Source organism: Salmo salar, chromosome ssa02 (assembly GCF_905237065.1).
Source record: "Salmo salar chromosome ssa02, Ssal_v3.1, whole genome shotgun sequence".
Classification (NCBI taxonomy): Eukaryota; Metazoa; Chordata; class Actinopteri; order Salmoniformes; family Salmonidae; genus Salmo; species Salmo salar.
Window position 1 is genome coordinate 73,194,716 of NC_059443.1, and position 27,772 is coordinate 73,222,487.

At 46.3% G+C, this 27,772-nt stretch overlaps 2 protein-coding genes across 3 annotated transcripts in view; both read right to left on the minus strand.

Moving 5' to 3' along the window:
* Positions 1-635: 635 nt before the first annotated feature.
* Positions 636-7,032, minus strand: LOC106593377 (sterile alpha motif domain-containing protein 1). 2 transcript variants are annotated; one of them, XM_045709746.1, is made up of 6 exons: positions 5,608-7,032; positions 3,612-3,908; positions 3,144-3,198; positions 2,613-2,718; positions 1,369-1,483; positions 636-1,008 (listed from the first exon to the last, which is right to left on the minus strand). In XM_045709746.1, exons 1-6 carry the CDS (start codon positions 6,886-6,888, stop codon positions 868-870), a joined length of 1,995 nt encoding a protein of 664 aa, XP_045565702.1. In that variant the 5' UTR covers positions 6,889-7,032; the 3' UTR covers positions 636-867. The 2 variants fall into 2 exon arrangements, with proteins under 2 accessions (XP_045565702.1, XP_045565699.1); XM_045709743.1 differs by having other exon boundaries at positions 2,613-2,721.
* Positions 7,033-7,737: 705 nt separating this feature from the next.
* Positions 7,738-27,772, minus strand: part of LOC106592286 (cAMP-dependent protein kinase catalytic subunit alpha) — a 24,854-nt gene continuing 4,819 nt past the window's right edge. Inside the window, exons 4-10 of the mRNA XM_045709751.1 lie at positions 25,768-25,866; positions 25,014-25,096; positions 20,877-21,003; positions 17,759-17,854; positions 17,021-17,143; positions 10,447-10,611; positions 7,738-10,127 (exon numbers count right to left, since the gene is read on the minus strand). Of these exons, the coding sequence (XP_045565707.1) occupies positions 10,002-10,127; positions 10,447-10,611; positions 17,021-17,143; positions 17,759-17,854; positions 20,877-21,003; positions 25,014-25,096; positions 25,768-25,866 (819 nt within the window). The 3' untranslated portion in view covers positions 7,738-10,001. The remainder of the gene's footprint in view (positions 10,128-10,446; positions 10,612-17,020; positions 17,144-17,758; positions 17,855-20,876; positions 21,004-25,013; positions 25,097-25,767; positions 25,867-27,772) is intronic.

Sequence of the window (27,772 nt, forward strand, 5' to 3'; positions counted from 1 at the left end):
GAGAGGAGAGCTGGATGAAGGAGGAGTTGAGTCCAGGAGAGGGGGATGTGAGAGGAGAGCTGGATGAAGGAGGAGTTGAGTCCAGGAGAGGGGGATGTGAGAGGAGAGCTGGATGAAGGAGGAGAGGAGAGTTGAGTCCAGGAGAGGGGGATGTGAGAGGAGAGCTGGATGAAGGAGGAGTTGAGTCCAGGAGAGGGGGATGTGAGAGGAGAGCTGGATGAAGGAGGAGAGGAGAGTTGAGTCCAGGAGAGGGGGATGTGAGAGGAGAGCTGGATGAAGGAGGAGAGGGGAGATGAGTCCAGGAGAGGGGGATGTGAGAGGAGAGATGGATGAAGGAGGAGAGGAGAGTTGGGGCCAGGAGAGGGGGATGTGAGAGGAGAGCTGGATGAAGGAGGAGAGGAGAGTTGGGGCCAGGAGAGGGGGATGTGAGAGGAGAGCTGGATGAAGGAGGAGAGGAGAGTTGGGGCCAGGAGAGGGGGATGTGAGAGGAGAGCTGGATGAAGGAGGAGAGGGGAGATGAGTCCAGGAGAGGGGGATGTGAGAGGAGAGCTGGATGAAGGAGGAGAGGGGAGATGAGTCCAGGAGAGGGGGATGTGAGAGGAGAGCTGGATGAAGGAGGAGAGGGGAGATGAGTCCAGGAGAGGGGGATGTGAGAGGAGAGCTGGATGAAGGAGGAGAGGAGAGTTGGGGCCAGGAGAGGGGGATGTGAGAGGAGAGCTGGATGAAGGAGGAGAGGAGAGTTGGAGCCTGGAGAGGGTTGGTCAGTTTAGAGTTCGGTGGGCAGGGTTTGGGGATTGGAATGTTCCTTGGTTAAAGCTGAGAGAGGAGGAGAGTGTGTGTGTGTCTCTCTCTCTCCAGGTAAAGTCATCAGTCGTCCTCTTCAAAGTGTGTTCTCTGCAGAACCTTCACATGGCGCTCATAGATCTTCAGGGCGGGGCCTAGCCTGATTGACAGGCCTGTCAGGACATCATTACGCTGCATCAGGAGGAGGGACTTCCCATCTATCTCCTGATTGGGTGGAGAGAGAGAGACAGAGACAGAATATATTTAGTTACAAAGTTATAATATAGTAGGTACATGGAGTAGTTACATAGTAAGTAGTTCTAGATAAGACACATAGTAGTTACCCAATAGAGTAACTACACAGTAACTACAGCTATGTCGCACTGCTAAAGGGTTGTCAGGTGTGGTAGCTAGATCTCTGATGCTCCCTGGTGATCTGAAGGCTAAGGCCTGTTCTGGACACCCTGCTGTCTGTCTCATCTCACCTGAGTCCTGAAGGCCTGTTCTGGACACCCTGCTGTCTGTCTCATCTCACCTGAGTCCTGAAGGCCAGTTCTGGAAACCCTGCTGTCTGTCTCATCTCACCTGAGTCCTGAAGGCTAAGGCCTGTTCTGGAAACCCTGCTGACGTGAAGTAACTGACCACGTCAGACACTGTCCAGTTGACTGGGTTTAGACTGCCCAGCTCAGACTTCACAAACCTATAAAAAGAGGGGGAGGGTAGAGAGGGGGAGGAGGAGGAGAGAGATAGGGGGGAGTAGGAGGAGAGAGATAGGGGGGTAAAGAGAGAGGAGAGAATTTAAGTGTTTGCAACTTGTAACTGTCATTTATTTAAAAGGACCAGACTTTCATGTTTCACACTGCATCGCTTTCACACTGCATCTCCTTCATCCCATACACTCATCTGCTCCTCCCTCCCTCCCTCCCTCTCTCCTTCATCCCATACACTCATCTTCTCCTCCCTCCTCCCTCTTTCCTCCAGCTCACTCAGACTTCCTCATTTGCTCCTCTCTCATTCATGTGAAATATATTGACTCTCCTTGCTTCATTCATCCCCTCTGTCTCTCTCTCTCCTCCTACCTCCTTCCCACCCTCTCTCTCTGAGGTGATACTCACACTCCTCCGTTCATCCCTCTCTCTCTCTGAGGTGATACTCACACTCCTCCGTTCATCCCTCTCTCTCTCTGAGGTGATACTCACAGTCCTCCGTTCATCCCTCTCTCTCTCTGAGGTGATACTCACACTCCTCCGTTCATGCCTCTCTCTCTCTGAGGTGATACTCACAGTCCTCCGTTCATCCCTCTCTCTCTCTGAGGTGATACTCACAGTCCTCCGTTCATCCCTCTCTCTCTCTGAGGTGATACTCACACTCCTCCGTTCATCCCTCTCTCTCTCTGAGGTGATACTCACACTCCTCCGTTCATCCCTCTCTCTCTCTGAGGTGATACTCACACTCCTCCGTTCATCCCTCTCTCTCTCTGAGGTGATACTCACAGTCCTCCGTTCATCCCTCTCTCTCTCTGAGGTGATACTCACACTCCTCCGTTCATCCCTCTCTCTCTCTGAGGTGATACTCACACTCCTCCGTTCATGCCTCTCTCTCTCTGAGGTGATACTCACACTCCTCCGTTCATCCCTCTCTCTCTCTGAGGTGATACTCACAGTCCTCCGTTCATCCCTCTCTCTCTCTGAGGTGATACTCACACTCCTCCGTTCATCCCTCTCTCTCTCTGAGGTGATACTCACACTCCTCCGTTCATGCCTCTCTCTCTCTGAGGTGATACTCACACTCCTCCGTTCATCCCTCTCTCTCTCTGAGGTGATACTCACACTCCTCCGTTCATCCCTCTGTCCTCTGCCAGACCAGAGTCTCTAGGTGAGGCGGTGGGGGTGAGGAGACAGGAGGACACACCCACCTCTGTCTTACAGGCTGAACCTGCTGGAACAGAGGAGAGTGTTAGTACCGCACGCACACACACACACACACACACACACACACACACACACGCACACGCACACACACGAGGAGAGGGGTTAGCACCACACACACACGCACACACACACGAGGAGAGGGGTTAGCACCACACACACACACACACACACACACACACACACACACACACACACACACACGAGGAGAGTGTTAGCACCGCACGCAAACACACACACACACACAGAGGAGAGGGGTTAACACCACACACACACACACACACACACAGAGGAGAGGGGTTAACACCATACACACACACACACACACACAGAGGAGAGGGGTTAACACCACACACACACAGAGGGATTAGCAATACAAACACACATGTATGAACACTCCCACACACTCAGGCATTGTAAAGCAGAACTCACAGTTGTGGTTGTGGACAGAGGAAGTGTGGCTCTCTCTCTCTGACTGTACCACATTCTGATCCAGAGAGAGAGAGAGAGAGAGAGAGAGAGAGAGAGAGAGAGAGAGAGAGAGAGAGAGAGAGAGAGAGAGAGACTAACTAGTTGCACATCGTTACAACACTGTATATAGACATAATGACATTTGAAATGTCTTTATTCTTTTGGAACTTTTGTGAGTGTAATGTTTACTGTTCATTTTTTATTGTTTATTTCACTTTTGTTTATTATCTATTTCACTTGCTTTGGCAACGTCATCATATGTTTCCCATGCCAATAAAACCCTTGAATTGAAAGAGACAGACAGAGAGAGACAGAGAGAGAGATTTTCTCCCAGGAAATTACTCAATATGAAAAAGAGAAACCAAAAGCAGGAAACAGACAAACAGAGAGAAATACATACATAGAGAGATGTGAAGGGGAAGTCTATACCTGTGTGTCTGTGTGTATCTGGTCTGGAGAGACAGTATTGGTTGTGTGTTCTGGTTGTTTGTCCTCCTGCTTCACCCCCGCCTGTCCCTCAGAACCTCCAGTGATGTCATCACCATTCATGGGTTCCGTTTCCATGGGAACCGGGGAAGGGCAAGTCACCCCCTTAGAACCCTCCTCACCCCCTGAGGTTTGGGTGTCACTCTGCCCCCCATCCTCAGCATCCCCGGTTCCCTTCTCCTCTTCATCCTCCTCCTCCTCTCCACTCTCTGTCTCCATTGGCTCCTCCTCTTTCACCTCCTAGGAAGACAGAGAGAGAGAGACAGAGAGAGAGATCGAGACAGAGAGAGAGAGACAGAGAGAGACATAGAGAGAGACAGAGAGAGAGAGAGAGAGACAGAGAGAGACAGAGAGAGACATGGAGAGAGAGAGACAGAGAGAGAGAGACAGAGAGAGACATGGAAAGAGAGAGAGAGAGAGACAGAGAACAGAGAGACAAGAGAGAGAGAGAGAGAGAGAGAGAGAGAGAGAGAGAGAGAGAGACAGACAGACAGACAGACAGACAGACAGACAGACAGACAGAGAGAGAGAGACAGGGGTGGGGGGGTTCAGAGAGAGAAACAATTCAGTTGCAGGTTTTACAGTTTCAGCATAGTATGAATTATCAGAGTTAGCGGGAGTAAGAAAGGAATGTGTAAAATACAGTCAGACATTTCTTTACTTTCAGGAAACAGGCTATATAACTAGGTAGCCAACAGTCGCTCACTCCTTTAATGTATAGTAGCGAAATAGGCTGCATCATACTTTGGCGTGCGCATGTTTGTTGCTCTCTCCCTCCCTACATTACTGCGACCTCTTTTGTCCACTGTTTCATTATAGACAGGCGGCGTGGCTCGCGGTAAACGCAGACGGCGCGTCCTTTGTAATGGCCCAGGCAGCAACCGGCTGCACCGACAGCGCTAGACCCGCCGCAACAGTCCCATGTTCGGCTTAAAAACACGCACTGCCCGCTCGGTTTTAGAATCAACATAACCTATCATGAGAGAATCAGTGCGTCTTGCTTGGTGACTAGGTGTGCATATGGCTACAATTACATCACCGAGAGAGAGAGCGGGAGAGAGAGAGAGAGAGAGGGAGAGAGAGAGAGAGCATGCGTTTGTGCGGTTAAAAAAGGTAGCCGCCTAGAAAGGGCGTAATGAGACACGAAACATGAGACAGAGGCGGGGATAGAGGGAGAGAGAAAACAACGGAACTAAGAAGATTATAACCGGGGGGAAAACAAGCTGCTGTGATGCGAATATAGCCTTGGCGCAGACAGACTTTCCGACGTGGAAAGTATGCTTTCCCTTTCACAAACTATTCCACCGAATTAACCACGTAACGCCCCCGTCCGTCCGTCCGTCCGTCTGTCTGCATCATTTACAGCCAGCTAGACATAGTCTATGATATAGGGACGGTAGCCTATAGCCGAACTTTCACCGCGCCAAACACAGAGAAACCACTACAGCATATCTCGACGTGCTGCTGTGTTGTGCGGTGAATCTGGAACAAGAGAAGCGAACGGACGAGCGAGCGCTGTTGAAAGCCCGCACCTTTTGTGCTGCCTGGCTGGCAGTGGAGCCCTATAGGAAACAGCGAGCAGGCAGCAAGACACAGTTGCGTGTCGAGGACACAAATCAGGGATGTCTGTTCTCCCGGCGCTCTGGTTCACGTTACCATTGGCTACCGTTCACACAAAACACACCAGACCAGAAACGTAATTTTAAACCCAAGATTAATTTAGGTCAAATGATAGATTTGCCTTCAGAATAGTTTTACATGCGATTTAGTTTAGTTAGAGGCTGAATGAGAGAGAAACAGGGAATAAATCCAGGGAGAAAAGCGTTGTTTTGATATGTTGATCATTAATTCATAAGCAGACAGGGTGTAGTGAGTCTATTATGCGCTCGCTCTCTCTGTGTAGTCTAGGCTATAGGACGTGTTGGAAATATTAAGTTACCTTATTCCCAATGTGTTTATCCTGCAGTGAGCTCTTAAGCAGTGTGTTAGCGGGGCCGGGTGGCTTCGCTGGTGCTGGCGCTGCCTCCACTCCCCTCACCGGGAGAGTGATGTTCCCACACCGGGTCCTCCGCAGCCGACCTCTCGCCACCTCTCTCTCCAGAACCACCTTGACCCTGTTGCGGGTCAGCTTACCCTCAGATGAGAGGCCGTCTTGGCTGGTCAGGTAAGCCAGGATCTCCTTCAGTCCCAGTGGCTTGTGGCCCCCGCGGGTCTCCCCTCTTAACGCGGAGGCTCGGTTCTGCTCGGCTAGTCTGCGGACTGAGGCGATCAGTCTTTCGCCCAAATCCGAGCTGGTCTGCCTGCTGCCCCCGACCCACGGGTTCCCCTCACCTCGGCCGGCCCGGAGTTTGGGTTTGACAGGTGGGGATGCTGGCTGAAGCTGTTTCGGCCGCAGGAGGTGGCTGTTGCTGCTGGAACTTGAACTGGCGCTTCCCTGGCCAATTTTATTTTCCGTTTCAGCAGCAACACCAACGCAGCTACTGCTGCCCTCCTGTCCCGCCGTCTGCACCCCCTCTGCTCCACCCCAGACCCCCTTTGCTTTGCTCGGAGCGCCGCTCCCATCTTGGCCCGGTTTTGTTTCGTGGTTGCCGGCCAAAGGGCTTCTGCCACCCCCCTCCTGCCCTCCTCCTCCTCCTCTTTCTCCTAATCTCTTGTCTTTTGACGCACTTGCTTTCCCACTGCAGCCTCTCCCGGCAGCACAGCCCGTTTCGCCACAACCCGGGCAATAGCCAGGGCCGTTTCCGCTATTCAGTGGAAAAAGCTTTAGTTTTTTCTCGGGGGTGATACCCGGGGTTTCGGGCCGGGGGTCAGGGCACTCACTCGGCTCCGAGACAGAATCCTCCTCTCGGTCCCGGCTCTCCACCTCCTCTAGGTCGGTAAAGCTGTGCGCGCTGTCCCCGTTGTTGTTCAAACTGGAGTGTTTGGCTTGCTCTCCCTCCACCTCGCTACCGCCGCCGCTACCCGGCGTCAAGTCACTCTTCTTTCGACTCTTTCTCTGCACCTTCGCCGCATTCCTGTAGGATATGGAGCCCTTGTAGCTAACTTTGAGCACTGTTTGCTCTTGGATCAGTTTCTCCAGTTCCTCCCGGGTTCTGTCTGGATCCGAGCCGTGTCTTCTCCGGACCATACGACATATTCTCTCAAGGTCCGGTCGGGCTTTCCGTGAGCGTAGTGAGTCGATGGTCTCGAGGATCCAGTCCCGGTACTTGGATTCGGACATTTTTGTTGTTGTCTTCCCAGCGGTTGAGTTTGGGTTTGGCCGAGTGCGTCTTTTCTCTCTTGTTGTTCCTGAAGTGACGCTGTAAGACGCTCTCCTATACCGACCCAGTGCGAGCAGAGAGCGAGCCCGGCAGAGCGGAGAATGAAGAACGGAAGCCTCGATGTGCGCCTGCGTTGGCCACATTGTGCGCTTAAGGTGGACTGACGAAGATGGCGCCCCCTTCAGTTCACCCACAGCAGACATACGCGGACGGTAGCTTATTTAAGGTAGCGTTTTCCCCCCCGTTTTTTTTGCGCATCTCAAGCACATCGCTCTTTGTTCACATTCCCGCTGCTTTTGGGAAACGTGAACACGCTTTTATTGGTTGTAATACATACACAGATTTGGAAATGGTATTATGTTGGATTTCTGCATATGAACACGTCTTAGGTGTGTCTCTCCAGAGTCCAGACTAAAGAGCCAACAGTTGGCTGGATGACTGCAGTAGGAGACTACGCTGCATTCTCTCACCTCTAGGCTAAACTGGCTTACAGGCAAAGCGTCTCATAGGCCTATACAGAGTCTGTTCGTCTCTAATAAAATATAAAAGATGGATTGAATAGGTATACAGGTGTGTGTGTGCGTCAGTCCCCAATAGTTTTAAAGTGTGTTTAGGCTGTCAGTGGTTTTAAACCTCTCCTCAGGGAGCCCCAGCCAGTCCACATATTTCATCTATTCTACAGTTAGCGCACCAAGGTGAACTAGTTCAGGGCTTCAACAAAGTGGTGAAATGTCTGAGGGTCCACAACGAGAGGTTTGGAAACCACTGAGCTACATCACGCAAACAAACAGCACACACAATCCCTTGTGTTGGTCATTTTATCAAGTAAAACTTTATTGTACTGATACTCAAGTTGCAAAATATTACACTTTGTGTTTTATTGTTTTGTTTTTCATGTGGTGGTATTAGATAGTGTCTTTAAAACACCTTCCTTTGCAGTGCTGAGGATCATATAGGGCTGCTTCAGTCCCGAACTTTCCCCAAATTCTCAGTTTTTACAGAAATCCTGGTGGAAGGAGTCCAGGATTTCCTGCTTATTCCCCTCATATTTCCAGGAATCTTCCAGCCAGGATTTGTGGAAAACCAGGGAATTTAGAATTGTGCAACCCCAGTCATATGGTTTAAAAAGACTATAGGCCTTATGGATTTTCCTAGAAAGTGCAACAGTATGTATATAGTATATATATACACCAGCATTGTGCCTGTCCACGGCTGAGAGGAGGATGACCTAGAAATACATTGAGGAGACTGTGATGGAGGGGATAAACAGCTGTCCACGGTTACGTCCCAAATGGAACACTGTGCCCTACTTAATGCACTACTCTTGACCAGAGAGCTCTATAGGCCTGGGTCAAAAGTAGTGCACTACACTTGACCAGAGAACTCTATAGGGTCTGGGTCAAAAGTAGTGCACTAAGTAGGGAATATGGTGTCATTTGGGACGTGCCCTATGATATTAGGCGACGGTACACGACATTAAAGAGTAGAAGAGAATATGGAATTGTATTCAAAGGAGAAGAGTGTTAAGACAATGTAATAATAATAATAATGATAATATAATGGTATTTCCAATCCTGGACAACTGAGTTAGAGAATGTAATTACACCTTTCTAATACAAGATGTCAAATGAGTTCTGATGTGTTTAACGTGAGAATGAGTAAACTACTAGGCCGGATTTGAGAAAAGGAATTCAGGTCATTAAGAAGGCAGAACATGAACTGGTTCCACGAGGCTCAGTTGATAAGAGCATCACGGCACTAGAGGTTCAATTCCCGCTGGGCAACACCCAGACAACAGAACACCTGACCGTCACTTTGGATAGAAGCATCTGCTATGTGGCATATTATTATTATTATTATTCATCTGAACGGAACTAGTGTCAAGACAGAAGTGTACAGTTGAGTGTATGTATTAACACAAGGACAGGAAGAACACACCAGACTGGAAACAATAACATCAAGACCTTCTGTAGCTTCCTCGAGCTTGGTCCACCTGGGGGGATGACGACGACACACGCCGGGGGGGTAGGAGAGGGGGAGGGTGGGGTGAGTGCAGAGTATTGTGCGTTTGTCCCAAATGGCACCCTATTCCCTTTAGAGTGCACTACTTTTGACCAGAGCCCATAAGGGTCTGGTAAAAAGTAGTGCACTATATAGGGAACAGGGGGCCATTCAGAAAGCATACCAGTATGTGTGGAACAATATGCTAGCCTAGTACATAGGAGACAGTTGTTACAGAGACAGGTGCCTGTCCCAATGTGGTAGTTAGGAGACAGTTGTTACAGAGACAGGTCCCTGTCCCACTATGGTACTTAGGAGACAGTTGTTACAGAGAATGGCCCTCTCCCAATATGGTAGTTAGGAGACAATTATTACAGAGACAGGACCCTGTCCCAATATGGTAGTTAGGAGACAGTTGTTACAGAGAATGGCCCTGTCCCAATATGGTAGTTAGGAGACAGTTGTTACAGAGACAGGTCCCACTCCAACACTCCATAAAGGATGAAGCATAGAAAGAGACTAAATAATAAATAAATAACAGTAGAAAAAACACAAATGGGACAGAAAGGGCAACACTGCTGGTTTACTCTCCTCTCCTCTCCATATCTTCCCCTCTTCTTCTCTCCCTCTCGTAGCTGGTGCTTGTGAGTCAACAGGAGACAGTACTCCAGTTTACCTTCCCTCTCTCCCTCCTTCTCTCTCTTCTTCCTTCTCCCTATCTCTCTCCCTCTTTCCTTCCTTCTCCCTCTCCTTCGCTCTCTTCTTCCTTCTCCCTATCTCTCTCCCTCTTTCCTTCCTTCTCCCTCTCCTTCTCTCTCTTCTTCCTTCTCCCTATCTCTCTCCCTCTTTCCTTCCCTCTCTCCCTCCTTCTCTCTCTTCTTCCTTCTCCCTATCTCTCTCCCTCTTTCCTTCCTTCTCCCTCTCCTTCGCTCTCTTCTTCCTTCGCCCTCTCTCTCCTTCCTTCCCCCTCTCCCACTCCTTCCTTCCCTCTCCTTCTCTCCCTCCCTTCTTCCTTCTCCCTCTCTCCCCCTTCCCTATCTTCTTCCTTCAATCCCTCTCTATCTGGTTGGGTCTAGAAGTCAGTGAACTCCTTGGCACATTGTTCACTGATGGAGACTCTGATCTCCTCCTCTTCGTACTCCTCAAAGTTGCTGGTGTCACCTGGGCCTTTGAACTTAGGAACGAACGGGGCCTCCACCTACACACACACACACACACGCGCACGCACACGCACGCACACACACACACACAGGAAGAGGAATAAAACAGAAATATTAAAAAATCTATGAAACAATCACTGCATTTTACTAAACCAGATTCCTGTATAATTATCATATTCAAACATATAAATACATTTGTTTACATGACATTCACTTAGTTCTTATCCAGAGCGCCTTACAGGAGAAATGAGGGTTAAGTGCTTTGATCAAAGGGGATTTCTGGAAAACCTGGTCATTTTGAGAAAGTTACCTGGAATTGTACTGTACCCTACATGTCAGTTAGCCCCCACCACTCACCTTTCTCTGATATACAGCGATCCAATCAGTGGTGGCGAACCACTTGTGTCCCTTGATGTCGTTGACGCCGTTCTTCAGGTTGCCATAGCGCTTGGTCAGGTCCACCTGTAGTAGATTCCTCAACAGATCCTTCAGGTCAGAGCTGAAGTGGGAGGGGAAACGCACCTGGGGGAGGAGAGGAGAGGGGGGAGGAGAGGAGGGAAGAGAGGAGAGGGGGAATAGAGGAGGAGGAGAAGGGGGAGTGGTAGTGTGGGAGAGTAGAGAAGGAGAGGGGGGAGGGGGAATAGAGGAGGGGGAAGGGGAGTGGTAGCGTGGGAGAGTATAGAAGGAGAGGGCGAGGAGAGGCGGAGATGGGGGGAAGAGAGGAGGGTGGAGGAGAGGAAGGGGAGGAGAGGGGGAGGAGAGGTGGAAGAGAGGAGGTGGAGGAGGAGGGAGGAGGGGTGAGGAGGCGATGGGGAGGAGAGGAGAGGGTGGAGGATGGAGAGGGGGAGGACAGGAGGGAGGGTGGAGAGGGGGAGGAGAGGAGGAGAGGAAGGGGGAGTGGTAGTGTGGGAGAGTAGAGAAGGAGGAGGAGAGGAGAGGGGGAATAGAGGAGGAGGAAAGGGGAAGTGGTAGTGTGGGAGAGTAGAGAAGGAGAGGGGCGGAGAGATGTTAGAAGGAAGAGGCAAACCAGGTTCTCATCTCAGTGCTGATCTAAAATTACTAGACAGGCAAATACACACACACACACACACACACACACACACACACACACACACACACACACACACACACACACACACACACACACACACCACCGTTCAAAAGTTTGGGTTCACTTAGACATCCTTGTTTTTGAAAGAAAAGCGCATTTGTGGTCCATTAGATTAACATCAATTTGATCAGAAATACAGTGTAGATGTTGTTAATGTTGTAAATGACTGTTGTAGCTGGAAACGGCTGATTTTTAATGGAATATCTACACAGGCGTACAGAGGCCCATTATCAGCAACCATCACTCCTGTGTTCCAATGAAACGTTGTGTTAGCTAATCCAAGTTTATCATTTTGAAAGGCTAATTGATCATTAGAAAACCCTTTTGTAATTATGTTAGCACAGCTGAAAACTGTTGTTCTAATTAAAGAAGCAATAAAACTGGCCTTCTTTAGACTAGTTGAGTATCTGGAGCATCAGCATTTGTGGGTTCGATTACAGGCTCAAAATGGCCAGAAACAAAGAACTTTCTTCTGAAACTTGTCAGTCTATTCTTGTTCTGAGAAATGAAGGCTATTCCATGCGAGAAATCAGAACAACAGTTTTCAGCTGTGCTAAGCCTATGAAAATGATAAACTTGGATTAGCTAACACAACATGCCATTGGAAAAAATGAGTGATGTTTCCTGATAATGGGCCTCTGTACGTCTATGTAGATATTCAATTTTTAAAGAATCTGCCGTTTCCAGCTGCAATAGTCATTTACAACATTAACAATGTCTACACTGTATTTCTGATGAATTTGATGTTCTTTTAATGGACAAAACATTTGCTTTTCTTTCAACAACAAAAAATGATATTTCTAAGTGACCCCAAACTTTTGAATGGTAGCATATACACTGCTCAAAAAAATAAAGGGAACACTTAAACAACACAATGTAACTCCAAGTCAATCCCACTTCTGTGAAATCAAACTGTCCACTTAGGAAGCAACACTGATTGACAATAATTGCCACATGCTGTTGTGCAAATGGAATAGACAACAGGTGAAAATTATAGGCAATTAGCAAGACACCCCCAATAAAGGAGTGGTTCTGCAGGTGGGGACCACAGACCACTTCTCAGTTCCTATGCTTCCTGGCTGATGTTTTGGTCACTTTTGAATGCTGGCGGTGCTTTCACTCTAGTGGTAGCATGAGACGGAGTCTACAACCCACACAAGTGGCTCAGGTAGTGCAGCTCATCCAGGATGGCACATCAATGCGAGCTGTGGCAAGAATGTTTGCTGTGTCTGTCAGCGTAGTGTCCAGAGCAAGGAGGCGCTACCAGGAGACAGGCCAGTACATCAGGAGACGTGGAGGAGGCCGTAGGAGGGCAACAACCCAGTAGCAGGACCGCTACCTCCGCCTTTGTGCAAGGAGGAGCAGGAGAAGCACTGCCAGAGCCCTGCAAAATGACCTCCAGCAGGCCACAAATGTGCATGTGTCTGCTCAAACGGTCAGAAACAGACTCCATGAGGGTGGTATGAGGGCCCGACGTCCACAGGTGGGGGTTGTGCTTACAGCCCAACACCGTACAGGATGTTTGGCATTTGCCAGAGAACACCAAGATTGGCAAATTCGCCACTGGCGCCCTGTGCTCTTCACAGATGAAAGCAGGTTCACACTGAGCACATGTGACAGACGTGACAGAGTCTGGAGACGCCGTGGAGAACGTTCTGCTGCCTGCAACATCCTCCAGCATCACCGGTTTGGCGGTGGGTCAGTCATGGTGTGGGGTGGCATTTCTTTGGGGAGCCGCACAGCCCTCCATGTGCTCGCCAGAGGTAGCCTGACTGCCATTAGGTACCGAGATGAGATCCTCAGACCCCTTGTGAGACCATATGCTGGCCCTGGGTTCCTCCTAATGCAAGACAATGCTAGACCTCATGTGGCTGGAGTGTGTCAGCAGTTCCTGCAAGAGGAAGGCATTGATGCTATGGACTGGCCCGCCTGTTTCCCAGACCTGAATTCAATTGAGCACATAAGGGACATCATGTCTCGCTCCATCCACCAACGCCACGTTGCACCACAGACTGTCCAGGAGTTGGCGGATGCTTTAGTCCAGGTCTGGGAGGAGATCCCTCAGGAGACCATCCGCCACCTCATCAGGAGCATGCCCAGGCGTTGTAGGGAGGTCATACAGGCACGTGGAGGCCAGACACACTACTGAGCCTCATTTTGACTTGTTTTAAGGACATTACATCAAAGTTGGATCAGCCTGTAGTGTGGTTTTCCACTTTAATTTTGAGTGTGACTCCAAATCCAGACCTCTATGGGTTGATAAATTGGATTTCCATTGATTATGTTTGTGTGATTTTGTTGTCAGCACATTCAACTATGTAAAGAAAAAAGTATTTAATAAGATTATTTCTTTCATTCAGATCTAGGATGTGTTGTTTAAGTGTTCCCTTTATTTTTTTGAGCAGTATATATAAGTCAGATGTTTACATACACCAAATACATTTAAACTCCGTTTTTCACAATTGCTGACATTTAATCCAAGTAAACATTCTCTGTTTTTGGTCAGTTAGGATCACCACTTTATTTTAAGAATGTGAAATGTCAGAATAATAGTAGAGAGAATGATTTATTTCAGATTTTATTTATTTCATCACATTCCCAGCGGGTCAGAAGTTTACATAGACTCAATTAGTGTTTGGTAGCATTGCCTTTAAATTGTTTAACTTGGGTCAAACGTTTCGGGTAGCCTTCCACAAGCTTCCCACAATAAGTTGGGTGAATTTTGGCCCATTCCTCCTGACAGAGCTGGTGTAACTGAGTCAGGTTTGTAGGCCTCCTTGCTCTCACAAGCTTTTTCAGTTCTGCCCACACATTTTCTATAGGATTGAGGTCAGGGCTTTGTGATGGCCACTCCAATACCTTGACTTTGTTGTCCTTCAGCCATTTTGCCACAACCTTGGGGTCATTGCTTGGGGTCATTGTCTATTTGAAAGACCCATTTGCGACCAAGCTTTAACTTCCTGAAATAAGTCTTGAGATGTTGCTTCAATATATCCACATAATTTTCCTCCCTCATGATGGCATCTATTTTGTGAAGTGCACCAGTCCCTCCTGTAGCAAAGCACACCCACAACATGATGCTGCCACCCCCATGCTTCATGGTTGGTATGGTGTTCTTCGGCTTGCAAGCCTCCCCCTTTTTCCTCCAAACATAACAATGGTCATTATTGCCAAACAGTTCTATTTTTGTTTCATCAGACCAGAGGACATTTCTCCAAAAAGTACGATCTTTGTCCCTATGTGCAGTTGCAAACCGTAGTCTGGCTTTTTTATGGCAGTTTTGGAGCAGTGGCTTCTTCCTTGCTGAGCGGCCTTTCAGGTTATGTCGATATAGGACTCGTTTTACTGTGGATATAGATACTTTTGTACCTGTTTCCTCAAGCATCTTCACAAGGTCCTTGCTGTTGTTCTGGGATTGATTTGCACTTTTCGCACCAAAGTGCATTCATCTCTAGGAGACAGAAAACGTCTCCTTCCTGAGCAGTATGACGGCTGCGTGGTCCCATGGTGTTTATACTTGCGTACTATTGTTTGTACAGATGAACGTGGTACCTTCAGGCGTTTGGAAATTGCTCACAAGGATGAACCAGACTTGAGGAGGTCTACAATTTCTTTTCTGAGGTCTTGACTGATTTCTTTTGACTTTCCCATGATGTCAAGCAAAGAGGCACTGAGTTTGAAGGTAGGCCTTGAAATACATCCACAGGTACAGCTCCAATTGACTCAAATTATGTCAATTAGCCTATCCGAAGCTTCTAAAGCCATGACATCATTTTTCTGGAATTATCCAAGCTGTTTAAAGGCACAGCCAACTTAGTGTATGTAAACTTCTGACCCACTGGAATTGTGATACAGTAAATTATAAGTGAAATAATCTGTCTGTAAACAATTGTTGGAAAGATGACTTGTGTCATGCATGAAGTAGATGTCCTAACCGACTTGCCAAAACTATAGTTTGTTAAAAATACATTTGTGGAGTGTTTGAAAAACAACTTCAAATGTATATATATAGTGTAGGGTAGGTAGAAGTCCCAAATGGCATCCTATGCCCTAAATAGCGCACTACATTTGAACAGGGCCCATAGGGATCCATTCTAGGAGTGTCAGAACACTGAAGCACTGAGTCCAAAGACAGACTACCCAGGGATGCAAACCGGTCACTTTTAGGCGACATTCAGCGTCTCTACAGAAGAGAGGTGTGAGCAGATCATCTCCCTGTGTGACCCTACCTTCTCTGACGGCTGTGTCATCACGCACTCCACGCAACACACTTTGTTCCTGACTGGGACATTTGGAATGAAACTCGAGTTGTGTTTTTGAAATAATGCTGTGATTATAGTCGATATATTATAGTTGCATGTATGTTTCAATAGTGCAAAGTGTTACACACAAAGTGATGTGGCCCTGGTCAAAAGTAGGTCATAAAGGGAAACGGGTGCCATGGCCCTGGTCAAAAGTATTCATAAAGGGAAACGGGTGATATGGCCCTGGTCAAAAGTATTCATAAAGGGAAACAGGTGATATGGCCCTGGTCAAAAGTATTCATAAAGGGAAACGGGTGCCATGGCCCTGGTCAAAAGTATTCATAAAGGGAAACGGGTGATATGGCCCTGGTCAAAAGTATTCATAAAGGGAAACGGGTGATATGGCCCTGGTCAAAAGTATTCATAAAGGGAAACGGGTGATATGGCCCTGGTCAAAAGTATTCATAAAGGGAAACGGGTGATATGGCCCTGGTCAAAAGTAGATCATCAAGGGAAACAGGTGATATGGCCCTGGTCAAAAGTATTCATAAAGGGAAACGGGTGATATGGCCCTGGTCAAAAGTATTCATAAAGGGAAACGGGTGATATGGCCCTGGTCAAAAGTAGATCATCAAGGGAAACAGGTGATATGGCCCTGGTCAAAAGTATTCATAAAGGGAAACGGGTGATATGGCCCTGGTCAAAAGTATTCATAAAGGGAAACGGGTGATATGGCCCTGGTCAAAAGTAGATCATCAAGGGAAACAGGTGATATGGCCCTGGTCAAAAGTATTCATAAAGGGAAACGGGTGATATGGCCCTGGTCAAAAGTATTCATAAAGGGAAACGGGTGATATGGCCCTGGTCAAAAGTATTCATAAAGGGAAACGGGTGATATGGCCCTGGTCAAAAGTAGATCATCAAGGGAAACAGGTGATATGGCCCTGGTCAAAAGTATTCATAAAGGGAAACGGGTGATATGGCCCTGGTCAAAAGTAGATCATCAAGGGAAACAGGTGATATGGCCCTGGTCAAAAGTATTCATAAAGGGAAACGGGTGATATGGCCCTGGTCAAAAGTAGATCATCAAGGGAAACAGGTGATATGGCCCTGGTCAAAAGTATTCATAAAGGGAAACGGGTGATATGGCCCTGGTCAAAAGTATTCATAAAGGGAAATGGGTGATATGGCCCTGGTCAAAAGTAGATCATCAAGGGAAACAGGTGATATGGCCCTGGTCAAAAGTATTCATAAAGGGAAATGGGTGATATGGCCCTGGTCAAAAGTAGTTCGTAAAGGGAAAGGTGCCACTTGCAACACAGCCTAGTGAAACCCAGTCAGTATGCTAGTTTAGCAGTATTAGCTTTTTCCCTCTCTGACTACAACTCCGGGTAAACTATCCCAAACCCAGAGCCCTCTGCCTCGCTAACACACGTGACCGCCCTCCTTAACAACGCGCCAACCAGTTGTGCTCTAGAAAAGGATCCTATTGGATAGCTCCATTGGCGACATTTCAAGCTAGCTATGGAGAGATCTTACGGCACGTACTTATGTCCGTTACACTAGCCCAGCTCACCTTCCCAGAGACGATCTTCTCGTAAATTTGTATGGGCTGGTCAGCGAAGAAGGGAGGGTAACCGGCTGCCATCTCATAGACCAACACACCCAACGCCCACCAGTCTACCGCCTTGTTATACCCCTGGAGAGGGAGAGAGAGGGAGGAGGGAAGGGAAGGGGAGGGAGGGAGGGAGGGAGGGAGGGGAGGAGGGAGGGGAGGGGAGGAGGGAGTGAGGGAGGGGAGGGAGTGAGGGGGGAATGAGGGCAGTGGGAGAGGGAGAAAGGAGGGAGGGGGAGGGAGGGAGGAGGGAGGGGGGAAGGAGGGGAGGGAGGGAGGGGGGAGAGAGGGGAAAGGAGGGAGGGAGGGACGGAGGGGGGAGGGAGGGGAGGAGGAGAGGGAGAAAGGAGGGAGTGGGGAGAGAGGGTGAAGGAGGGAGGGGGAGAGGGAGGGACGGAGGGGGGAGGGAGGGAGGGACAGAGGAAGGGAGGTAGGGAGGTAAAGAGGGAGAGAGGAGATTTAACATGTTGAGTGTTACATTGAGGTTTGGAGGTAGAGAGAGAAAGTATATGAGGTCTGTAGTAAAGTAATGCCTCAGGGACAGCTGCCTCCTCCATTTTGATACCAGTAAAGTAGTTGCACAGAATCCCATTCAGTGCTAAGCCACAGGGACAGCTGCCTCTTCCATTTTGGTTCCATTAAAGTAGTTGCACAGAATCCCATTCAGTGCTACGCCACTGGGCCTCCATTGCGGCTCACCTTGCTGAGGATGATCTCTGGGGCCAGGTACTCTGGGGTTCCACACAGTGTCCAGGTTCGACCTTTCACACGCTTAGCAAAACCAAAATCTGTCACCTGAGAGAGAGAGAGACCATTGAAAATACAACCCATATTTATTTGCACATTGTTATAACACTGTACATAGCCATAATGACATTTGAAATGTCTCTATTCCTTTGAAACTTTGTGAGTGTAATTTTTACTGTTCATTTGTGATTGCTTATTTCACCTTTGTTTATGATCTATTTCACTTGTTTTGGCAATGTTAACATATGTTTCCCATCCCAATAAAGCCCTTTGAATTGAATTGAGAGAGAGACAGGAGGAGGGAAATATTTTGTTATAAAGACAGCAGTTACGCAGTAGTTAAATAGTAGCTACAGAGGAATCTGCAGTACCCCTGTTTCCCACTAGGGGGAAGCAGAGACTGCGCTATAAACCACTGTTGTAGAGCCTGGTACACAGACATATACAGTAAGTGCATGTAATAGAACCCTTTCCAGGACACGACACTCTGACGTCACGCACAGATGCGCGCAACTCTTGTCGGCAGTGAGAAAGCCATCGCCATCTGCTCCCATTCAACATATCTTTGATTTAAGTTTTTATTACTTCTAAACAAATTCACTTTTTGGGGGGTTCTCATATGCTTACAATGATGTTTTGATTCTTGCTTGAACAGTCACTAAGATCATATTTGGTTGTGATCTCTGCAAAATAAATATTTTGGATGCAGCAGTTATTAGCTATAATGCTAACACTCATTGATATAGGCTGTAGCAAAAGCTAGCCAAAGAGCCATTTTACTGGTTGAAGCTGAAGTGTTTTTTTTAAGTATAATGCAGTTGATTTGCGATGATGACACAAACATTATATTAAGCAGGAAATTCATATAAAATCCAATTATAATCCAAAAGTAGTGTGAAATGCACTCATAAGCAACATGTAAATAAAGGTTTTTTTGCTGCCGTTCTATAAGAACTCCCACTTGCGCGCATCGCCCTCGTGCGGCAATGTTTGTAAACACAGGAAGGGTTTATAACAGACGGTTAGCTGACAACGTCACAAAAACCATGCACGGACGTTGATGGGGTAGAAGTCCTTGTGTTGTTGTGATTCTGAACGGCCAGAAAGCAACAATGACAAGAACCTGCCATGTGGGGAACAGTAGGTGGTTCGTTTCAACTAGTTTTATCTTGTTATTGATACCATGTCTTGTTTTGAGGTGTTTTCACTCGTCACGTCTATGCTAATATGGCTAAAATCGGCCAGTTAGCTAACCAACAATTCAGATCCCATGACCTTTTTCTAAAATGGATTAAACAAAAAGGTTCCTCATCAATCTATACACAATACCCCATAGTGACAAAGTGAAAAGGTTTAGAAATGTTTGCAAATTCATAAAAAAGAAAAACCTTATTTACATACAGTATTTATATACAATACCAGTCAAAAGTTTGGACACACCTACTCATTCAAGGATTTGTACTATTTTCTACATCATAGAATAATAGTGAAGACAACAAAACTATGAAATAGCAGAAATGGAATCATGTAGTAACCAAAAAAAAGTGATAAACAAATCAAAATATATTTTAGATTCTTCAAAGTAGCCACAGCTTTGTACACTCTTGGCATTCTCTCAACCAGCTTCACGAGGAATGCTTTTCCAACAGTTTTAAAGGAGTTCCCACATATGCTGGGCGCTTGTTGGCTGCTTTTCCTTCACTTTGCGTTCTAACTCATCCCAAACCATCTCAATTGGGTTGAGGTCGGGTGATTGTGGAGGCCAGGTCATCTGATGCAACACTCTACCACTCTCCTTTTTGGTCAAATAGACCTTTCACATCCTGGAGGTGTTTTTGGGTCATTGTCCTGAAAAACAAATGATAGTCCCACTAAGCAAATCAGATGGGATGGCGTATCGCTGCAGAATGCTGTGTCATTCCTCAGCAAAAGGCACATGACAGCCTGCTTGGAGTTTTCCCCAAAAGGCACCTAAAGACTCTCAGACCATGAGAAACAAGATTCTCTGGTCTGATGAAACCAAGATTGAACTATTTGGCCTGAATGCCAAGCATCACATCTGGAGGAAACCTGGCACCATCCCTACAATGAAGCATGTTGGTAGCAGCATCATGCTGTGGGGATGTTTTTCAGCGGCAGGGACTGGGAGACTACTCAGGATTGAGGGAAAGATGAACGGAGCACAGACAGAACCTTGATGAAAACCTGTTCCAGAGCGCTCAGGACCACAAACTGGGGCGAAGGTTCACCTTCCAACAGGACAACTACCCTAAGCACACAGCCAAGACAACGCAGGAGTGGCTTCAGATTAGTCTCTGAATGTCCTTGAGTGATCCAGCCAGAGCCCGGACTTGAACCCGATCGAACATCTCCGGAGAAACCTGAAAATAGCTGTGCAGCGATACTCCCCATCCAACCTGACAGAGCTTGAGAGGATCTGCAGAGAAGAATGGGAGAAACTCCCCAAATACAGGTGTGCCAAGCTTGTAGCGTCATACCCAAGAAGACTCAAGGCTGTAATCGCTGCCAAAGGTGCTTCAACAAAGTACTGAGTAAAGGGTCTGAATACTTATGTAAATGTAATATTTAAAAAATTTTTTTACTAAAAACCTGTTTTTGCTTTGACATTATGGGGTATTGCGTGTAGATTGATGAGGGGAAAAAACGATTTAATTCATTTTAGAACAAGGCTGTAACGTAACAAAATGTTGGAAAAGTCAAGGCGTCTGAATACCTTCTGAATGCACTGTATTTGAGAAACAACAAGTGCTTATTGTGCACATTTGTCTTTTTTCAATAAAGACTTGGAGAGGAAATATAGTTTACATGTTGTCAACAATCCTTTGATTCCCCGCCTCGGTTTTGTCCCGTTTATAACATCCTAAATAAAAATATTACAACTTAATGTGTGTAGCCCGTACATAGCCTTATGTCAGTTTATGTCACCTGTCCATAGCCCTACATCAGGTTAAATTACCTGTATGTAGCTTTACGTCATCCTATGTCACCTGTACGCAGCTCTATATCGTCCTATGTCACCTGTATGTAGCTCTATGTCATGCTATGTCACCTGTATGTAGCCCTGCTGGTCTATGAGCAGGTTCTCCGGTTTCAGGTCTCGGTAGATGAGGTCCAGGGCGTGCAGGTACTCAAAGGTGAGGACAATCTGAGCCGCGTAGAACCGAGCATGAGGCTCACTACACGAGAGAGAGAGGAAGGGAGAGAGTGAGAGAGAGAGGAAGGGAGAGAGTGAGAGAGATGGAGAGAGAGAGAGAGGAAGGGAGAGAGAGAAAGAGAGAGAGACGAAGGGAGAGAGTGAGAGAGATGGAGAGAGAGAGATGAATAAGCAAATAAGCAGAGAAGACAACAACAGTAGAATAGATGACAGTAGAACAGAAACTAAACATAATACAGTAGAATAGATGACAGCGCTACAGTAACTAAACATAATACAGTAGAATAGATGACAGCGCTACAGTAACTAAACATAATACAGTAGAATAGATGACAGCACTACAGTAACTAAACATAATACAGTAGAATAGATGACAGCGCTACAGTAACTAAACATAATACAGTAAAATAGATGACAGCGCTACAGTAACTAAACATAATACAGTAGAATAGATGACAGCGCTACAGTAACTAAACATAATACAGTAAAATAGATGACAGCGCTACAGTAACTAAACATAATACAGTAGAATAGATGACAGCACTACAGTAACTAAACATAATACAGTAGAATAGATGACAGCACTACAGTAACTAAACATAATACAGTAGAATAGATGACAGCACTACAGTAACTAAACATAATACAGTAGAATAGATGACAGCACTACAGTAACTAAACATAATACAGTAGAATAGATGACAGCACTACAGTAACTAAACATAATACAGTAAAATAGATGACAGCACTACAGTAACTAAACATAATACAGTAGAATAGATGACAGCACTACAGTAACTAAACATAATACAGTAGAATAGATGACAGCACTACAGTAACTAAACATAATACAGTAGAATAGATGACAGCACTACAGTAACTAAACATAATACAGTAGAATAGATGACAGCACTACAGTAACTAAACATAATACAGTAGAATAGATGACAGCACTACAGTAACTAAACATAATACAGTAGAATAGATGACAGCACTACAGTAACTAAACATAATACAGTAGAATAGATGACAGCACTACAGTAACTAAACATAATACAGTAGAATAGATGACAGCACTACAGTAACTAAACATAATACAGTAAAATAGATGACAGCACTACAGTAACTAAACATAATACAGTAGAATAGATGACTGCACTACAGTAACTAAACATAATACAGTAGAATAGATGACAGCACTACAGTAACTAAACATAATACAGTAGAATAGATGACAGCACTACAGTAACTAAACATAATACAGTAGAATAGATGACTGCACTACAGTAACTAAACATAATACAGTAGAATAGATGACAGCACTACAGTAACTAAACATAATACAGTAGAATAGATGACAGCACTACAGTAACTAAACATAATACAGTAGAATAGATGACAGCACTACAGTAACTAAACATAATACAGTAGAATAGATGACAGCACTACAGTAACTAAACATAATACAGTAGAATAGATGACAGCACTACAGTAACTAAACATAATACAGTAGAATAGATGACTGCACTACAGTAACTAAACATAATACAGTAGAATAGATGACAGCACTACAGTAACTAAACATAATACAGTAGAATAGATGACAGCACTACAGTAACTAAACATAATACAGTAGAATAGATGACAGCACTACAGTAACTAAATATAATACAGTAGAATAGATGACAGCACTACAGTAACTAAATATAATCCAGTAGAATAGATGACAGCACTACAGTAACTAAATAGAACACAGTAGAATAGATGACAGCACTACAGTAACTAAATATAATACAGTAGAATATATGACAGCACTACAGTAACTAAATAGAACACAGTAGAATAGATGACTGCACTACAGTAACTAAATATAATACAGTAGAATAGATGACAGCACTACAGTAACTAAATAGAATACAGTAGAATAGATGACAGCACTACAGTAACTAAATATAATACAGTAGAATAGATGACAGCACTACAGTAACTAAATAGAACACAGTAGAATAGATGACAGCACTACAGTAACTAAACATAATACAGTAAAATAGATGACAGCACTACTGTAACTAAATAGAATACAGTAGAATAGATGACAGCACTACAGTAACTAAACAGAATACAGTAGAATAGATGACAGCACTACAGTAACTAAATAGAATACAGTAGAATAGATGACAGTACTACAGTAACTAAATAGAATACAGTAGAATAGTTGACAGTACTACAGTAACTAAATATAATAAAGTAGAATAGATGACAGTACTACAGTAACTAAATAGAATACAGTAGAATAGTTGACAGTACTACAGTAACTAAATAGAATACAGTAGAATAGATGACAGTACTACAGTAACTAAATAGAATACAGTAGAATAGAATAAAGGAGGATAGACTTGATTCTATTCTATTACATTGAATTTGAATAGAATCTACAATCTAGCCCAATCCAGTAGCATATGTGTGTGTGTGTGTGTGTGTGTGTGTGTGTGTGTGTGTGTGTGTGTGTGTGTGTGTGTGTGTGTGTGTGTGTGTGTGTGTGTGTGGAGTGGAGCTGTAGTGGAGCGAGGAGCGGATATAAAAATGTTTGGAGTGTCGGCCTCTCTGCCACCAGCTCCAGTCATATGCTCTACCCAGCACTTTAGCATTTAGCATTTCCATCATCACTGCTCTTTTAATTAGGCCTATTCTGTTGTATTTCTTTAGCCTACCCCACATGCAGAGATGTTGATATGAGTCAACCAAGAAATAGGTCACAGCCTGTGTAACAGACAGTAAGACAACCAATGGACCCATGCAGCAGCACAGGAGATGTTTACAGGAGATGTCTACAGGAGATGTTTACAGGAGATGTTTACAGGAGATGTCTACAGGAGATGTTTACAGGAGATGTCTACAGGAGATGTTTACAGGAGATGTTTACAGATGTTTACAGGAGATGTTTACAGGAGATGTTTATTTAGGCTATTGTTAAAAAACAGGAGTCTAAGTGTGTAACAGTGTTAAGTTGTCTATCAACTGATAAATGTGAGGACAACAGAACCGACTGAAGTATCTGATCGTCAATGAATGAGAGAAAAATACTGTCATTTTTAACACAGCAGCAGCATATCATCAGCTAGTTCCTGGTTCAATAGCATATGACAGGATGTTGAAGCTTCTTAAGACAGCCTGCTTCAAAACCAAACGGTACAAAGTCACAAAAGTAGATGAGGAGTTTGTTAAAGGAGCTTTTTTTATACAACAAAATGAATGGAGTGAATTTGGAACGGTAGTCGTGTGAGTGATTTTTAGCGAGGGAAAGGACGTGAGCGAGGAGTTGAGCGACGGACCACTCTGTGAGCGAGGAGTTGAGTGCCGGACCACTCTGTGAGCGAGGAGTTGAGCGCCAGACCACTCTGTGAGCGAGGAGTTGAGCGCCAGACCGCTCTGTGAGCGAGGAGTTGAGCGCCGGACCGCTCTGTGAGCGAGGAGTTGAGCGCCAGACCGCTCTGTGAGCGAGGAGTTGAGCGCCAGACCGCTCTGTGAGCGAGGAGTTGAGCGCCAGACCGCTCTGTGAGCGAGGAGTTGAGCGCCAGACCGCTCTGTGAGCGAGGAGTTGAGCGCCAGACCGCTCTGTGAGCGAGGAGTTGAGCGCCGGACCGCTCTGTGAGCGAGGAGTTGAGCGCCAGACCGCTCTGTGAGCGAGGAGTTGAGCGCCAGACCGCTCTGTGAGCGAGGAGTTGAGCGCCGGACCGCTCTGTGAGCGAGGAGTTGAGCGCCAGACCGCTCTGTGAGCGAGGAGTTGAGCGCCGGACCGCTCTGTGAGCGAGGAGTTGAGCGCCAGACCGCTCTGTGAGCGAGGAGTTGAGCGCCGGACCGCTCTGTGAGCGAGGAGTTGAGCGCCAGACCGCTCTGTGAGCGAGGAGTTGAGCGCCAGACCGCTCTGTGAGCGAGGAGTTGAGCGCCAGACCGCTCTGTGAGCGAGGAGTTGAGCGCTCCGTGAGCATTCAGTGGGATTTCAGACTGCTCAGCTCTGCTGTGTAGACGTACCTGAACCTGCCGATTCGTCGTAGATGAGAGAACATCTCTCCACCAGGTACATACTCCATCACCATGTACAGGTTAGTGTTGTCCTGCAGAACAGACAGGATCTGTTACTGATACACACTCAGAGACACACACACACACACACACACACACACACACACACACACACACACACAGACGTACACTGAGTGTACAAAACATTATGAACACATGTTTTTTCCATGACATAGACTGTTCAGGTGAAAGCTATGATCCCTTATTGATGTCACTTGTTAAATCCACATTAATCAGTGTAGATGAAGGGGAGGAGACAGGTTAAAGAAGGATTTTTAAGCCTTGAGACATAGATTGTGTATGTGACATTCAGAGGGTGAATGGGCAAGACAAAAGTTCAGTGTCTTTGAACGGGGTATGGTAGTGGGTATGGTAGGGGGTACGGTAGTAGGTGCCGGGCGCACCGTTGTGTCAAGAACTTCTACACTGCTGGGTTTTTCACGCTCAACAGTATCCCGTGTGTATCAAGAATGGTCCACCACCCAAAGGACATCCAGCCAACTTGATACAACTGTGGGAAGCATTGGAGTCAACATGGGCCAGCATCCCTGTGGAACGCTTTCAACGCCTTGTAGAGTCCATGCCCCCATGAATTGAGGCTGTTCTGAGGGCACAGGGGGGAGGGGTGCAAGTCAATATTAGGAAGGGGTTCCTAATGTTTGGTATACACACACATGCACATGCACACAGAGATAGTGTGTACCTTGAAGGAGAACTCTACTTGTACCAGGAAAGGGAAGCTGACAGCCGTTAGAATACGCTTCTCATTCAGAGTATGTTCTATCTGTTTCAGCTTTACAACCTGAGAGAGACAGAGAGAGACAGAGTATGTTCTATCTGTTTCAGCTTTACAACCTGAGAGAGACAGAGAGAGACAGAGTATGTTCTATCTGTTTCAGCTTTACAACCTGAGAGAGACAGAGAGAGACAGAGTATGTTCTATCTGTTTCAGCTTTACAACCTGAGAGAGACAGAGAGAGACAAAGACAGAGAGACAAAGACAGAGAGAGAGAGAGACAGAGAGAGAGACAGAGTATGTTCTATCTGTTTCAGCTTTACAACCTGAGAGAGACAGAGAGAGACAGAGACAGAGAGAGACAGACAGAGCAAGAGAGAAAGAGAGAGCGAGAGAGAGAGAGAGCGAGAGCAAGAGAGAAAGAGAGAGAGAAAGAGAGAGCGAGAGAGAGAGAGAGCGAGAGAGACAGAGAGCGAGAGAGAAAGAGAGAGAGCGAGAAAGAGAGAGAGACAAAGAGAGAACGAGAGAGAGAGAGAAAGAGAGAGAGAGACAGAGAGCGAGAGAGTGAGAGAGAGAGAGAGAGAGAAAGAGAGAGAGAGAGAGCGAGAGAGAAAGAGAGAGCGAGAGAGACAGATAGCGAGAGAGAGAGAGACAAAGAGAGAGCGAGAGAGAGAGAAAAAGAGAGAGCGAGAAAGAGAGAGACAGAGAGAGAGAGAGACAGAGAGAGAGAGACAGAGTGCGAGAGAGAAAGAGAGAGAGAGAGAAAGAGAGAGAGACAGAGTGCGAGAGAGAAAGAGAGAGAGAAAGAGAGAGCGAGAGAGGGGGAGAGTGAAGAGGAAGCAGTGAAAGAAAGAGGATGAAACACAATGTATGGTCATTATGTTTTTATTGAACCTATCACCTCCCCTAGTGATGATGTCATCCTGACCCCTGACCCCTATCACCTTGCTGACCTGCAGTAGGATGAAGTTGCTCCAGATCAGGTCAGTGTTTTCCCCTCTACCAGTTAGAATTGGGGAAGGGTGTAGTGGTAATGTCACAGACTCCCACACACATGAATCTTACTGCTTACTGCCCTTTGACTTAACCTCTCTCTCTCTTTCCCCTCATCCTTCCTCTCTTCCCCTCATCCCTATCTTTCCCCTCATTCTTCCTCTCTCTATCTTTCCCCTCATCCTTCCTCTCTCACTCTTTCCCCTCATCCCTCCTCTTTCTATCTTTCCCCTCATCCCTCCTCTCTCTCTCTTTCCCCTCATCCCTCCTCTTTCTATCTTCCCCTCATCCTTCCTCTCTCTCTTTCCCCTCATCCTTCCTCTCTATCTTTCCCCTCATCCTTCCTCTCTCCATCTTTCCCCTCATCCTTCCTCTCTCCATCTTTCCCCTCATCCCTCCTCTTTCTATCATCCTCTCTTTCAGCCCCTCATCCTATCTTTCCCCTCATCCTTCCTCTCTCCATCTTTCCCCTCCTCCTTCCTCTCTATCTTCCCCTCATCCCTCCTCTTTCTATCATCCTCTCTCTCTCTTTCCCCTGATCCTTCCTTTCTCTCTTTCACCTCATCCTTCTGCTCTCCATCTTTCCCCTCCTCCTTCCTCTCTATCTTCCCCTCATCCCTCCTCTTTCTATCATCCTCTCTCTCTCTTTCCCCTGATCCTTCCTTTCTCTCTTTCACCTCATCCTTCTGCTCTCCATCTTTCCCCTCATCCTGTCTCTCTCGATCTGTTCAATAAAGTAAATAAGTGTATATTTAAAATATACATTAAATTTAGGTAAGCTGATGCTAAATCTGTCAATTTGACTACAGCCAACTTCTACCCAGAGCCTCTAATTTCTAACCTCCGACCCTCTAACCCAGCGTCTCCCAATCCAGGTCCTGGGAACCAAAGTGGTGCACATTGTTGTTTTGGCCTAACACTAACACACCTGATTGAAATAAACACTTCATCAAGCCTTGATGAAATGAATCAGGTGTGT

Coding starts and splice junctions, on each gene's coding strand:
- LOC106593377 (XM_045709743.1), bottom strand. CDS start 6,888: ATGTCCGAATCCAAGTACCGGGACTGGATCCTCGAGACCATCGACTCA. Junction 2,722..3,143: donor CTCTGTCCACAACCACAACT/GTGAGTTCTGCT, acceptor CCTCTGTTCCAG/CAGGTTCAGCCTGTAAGACA. Junction 1,484..2,612: donor AGAGGGATGAACGGAGGAGT/GTGAGTATCACC, acceptor CTCTTTTTATAG/GTTTGTGAAGTCTGAGCTGG.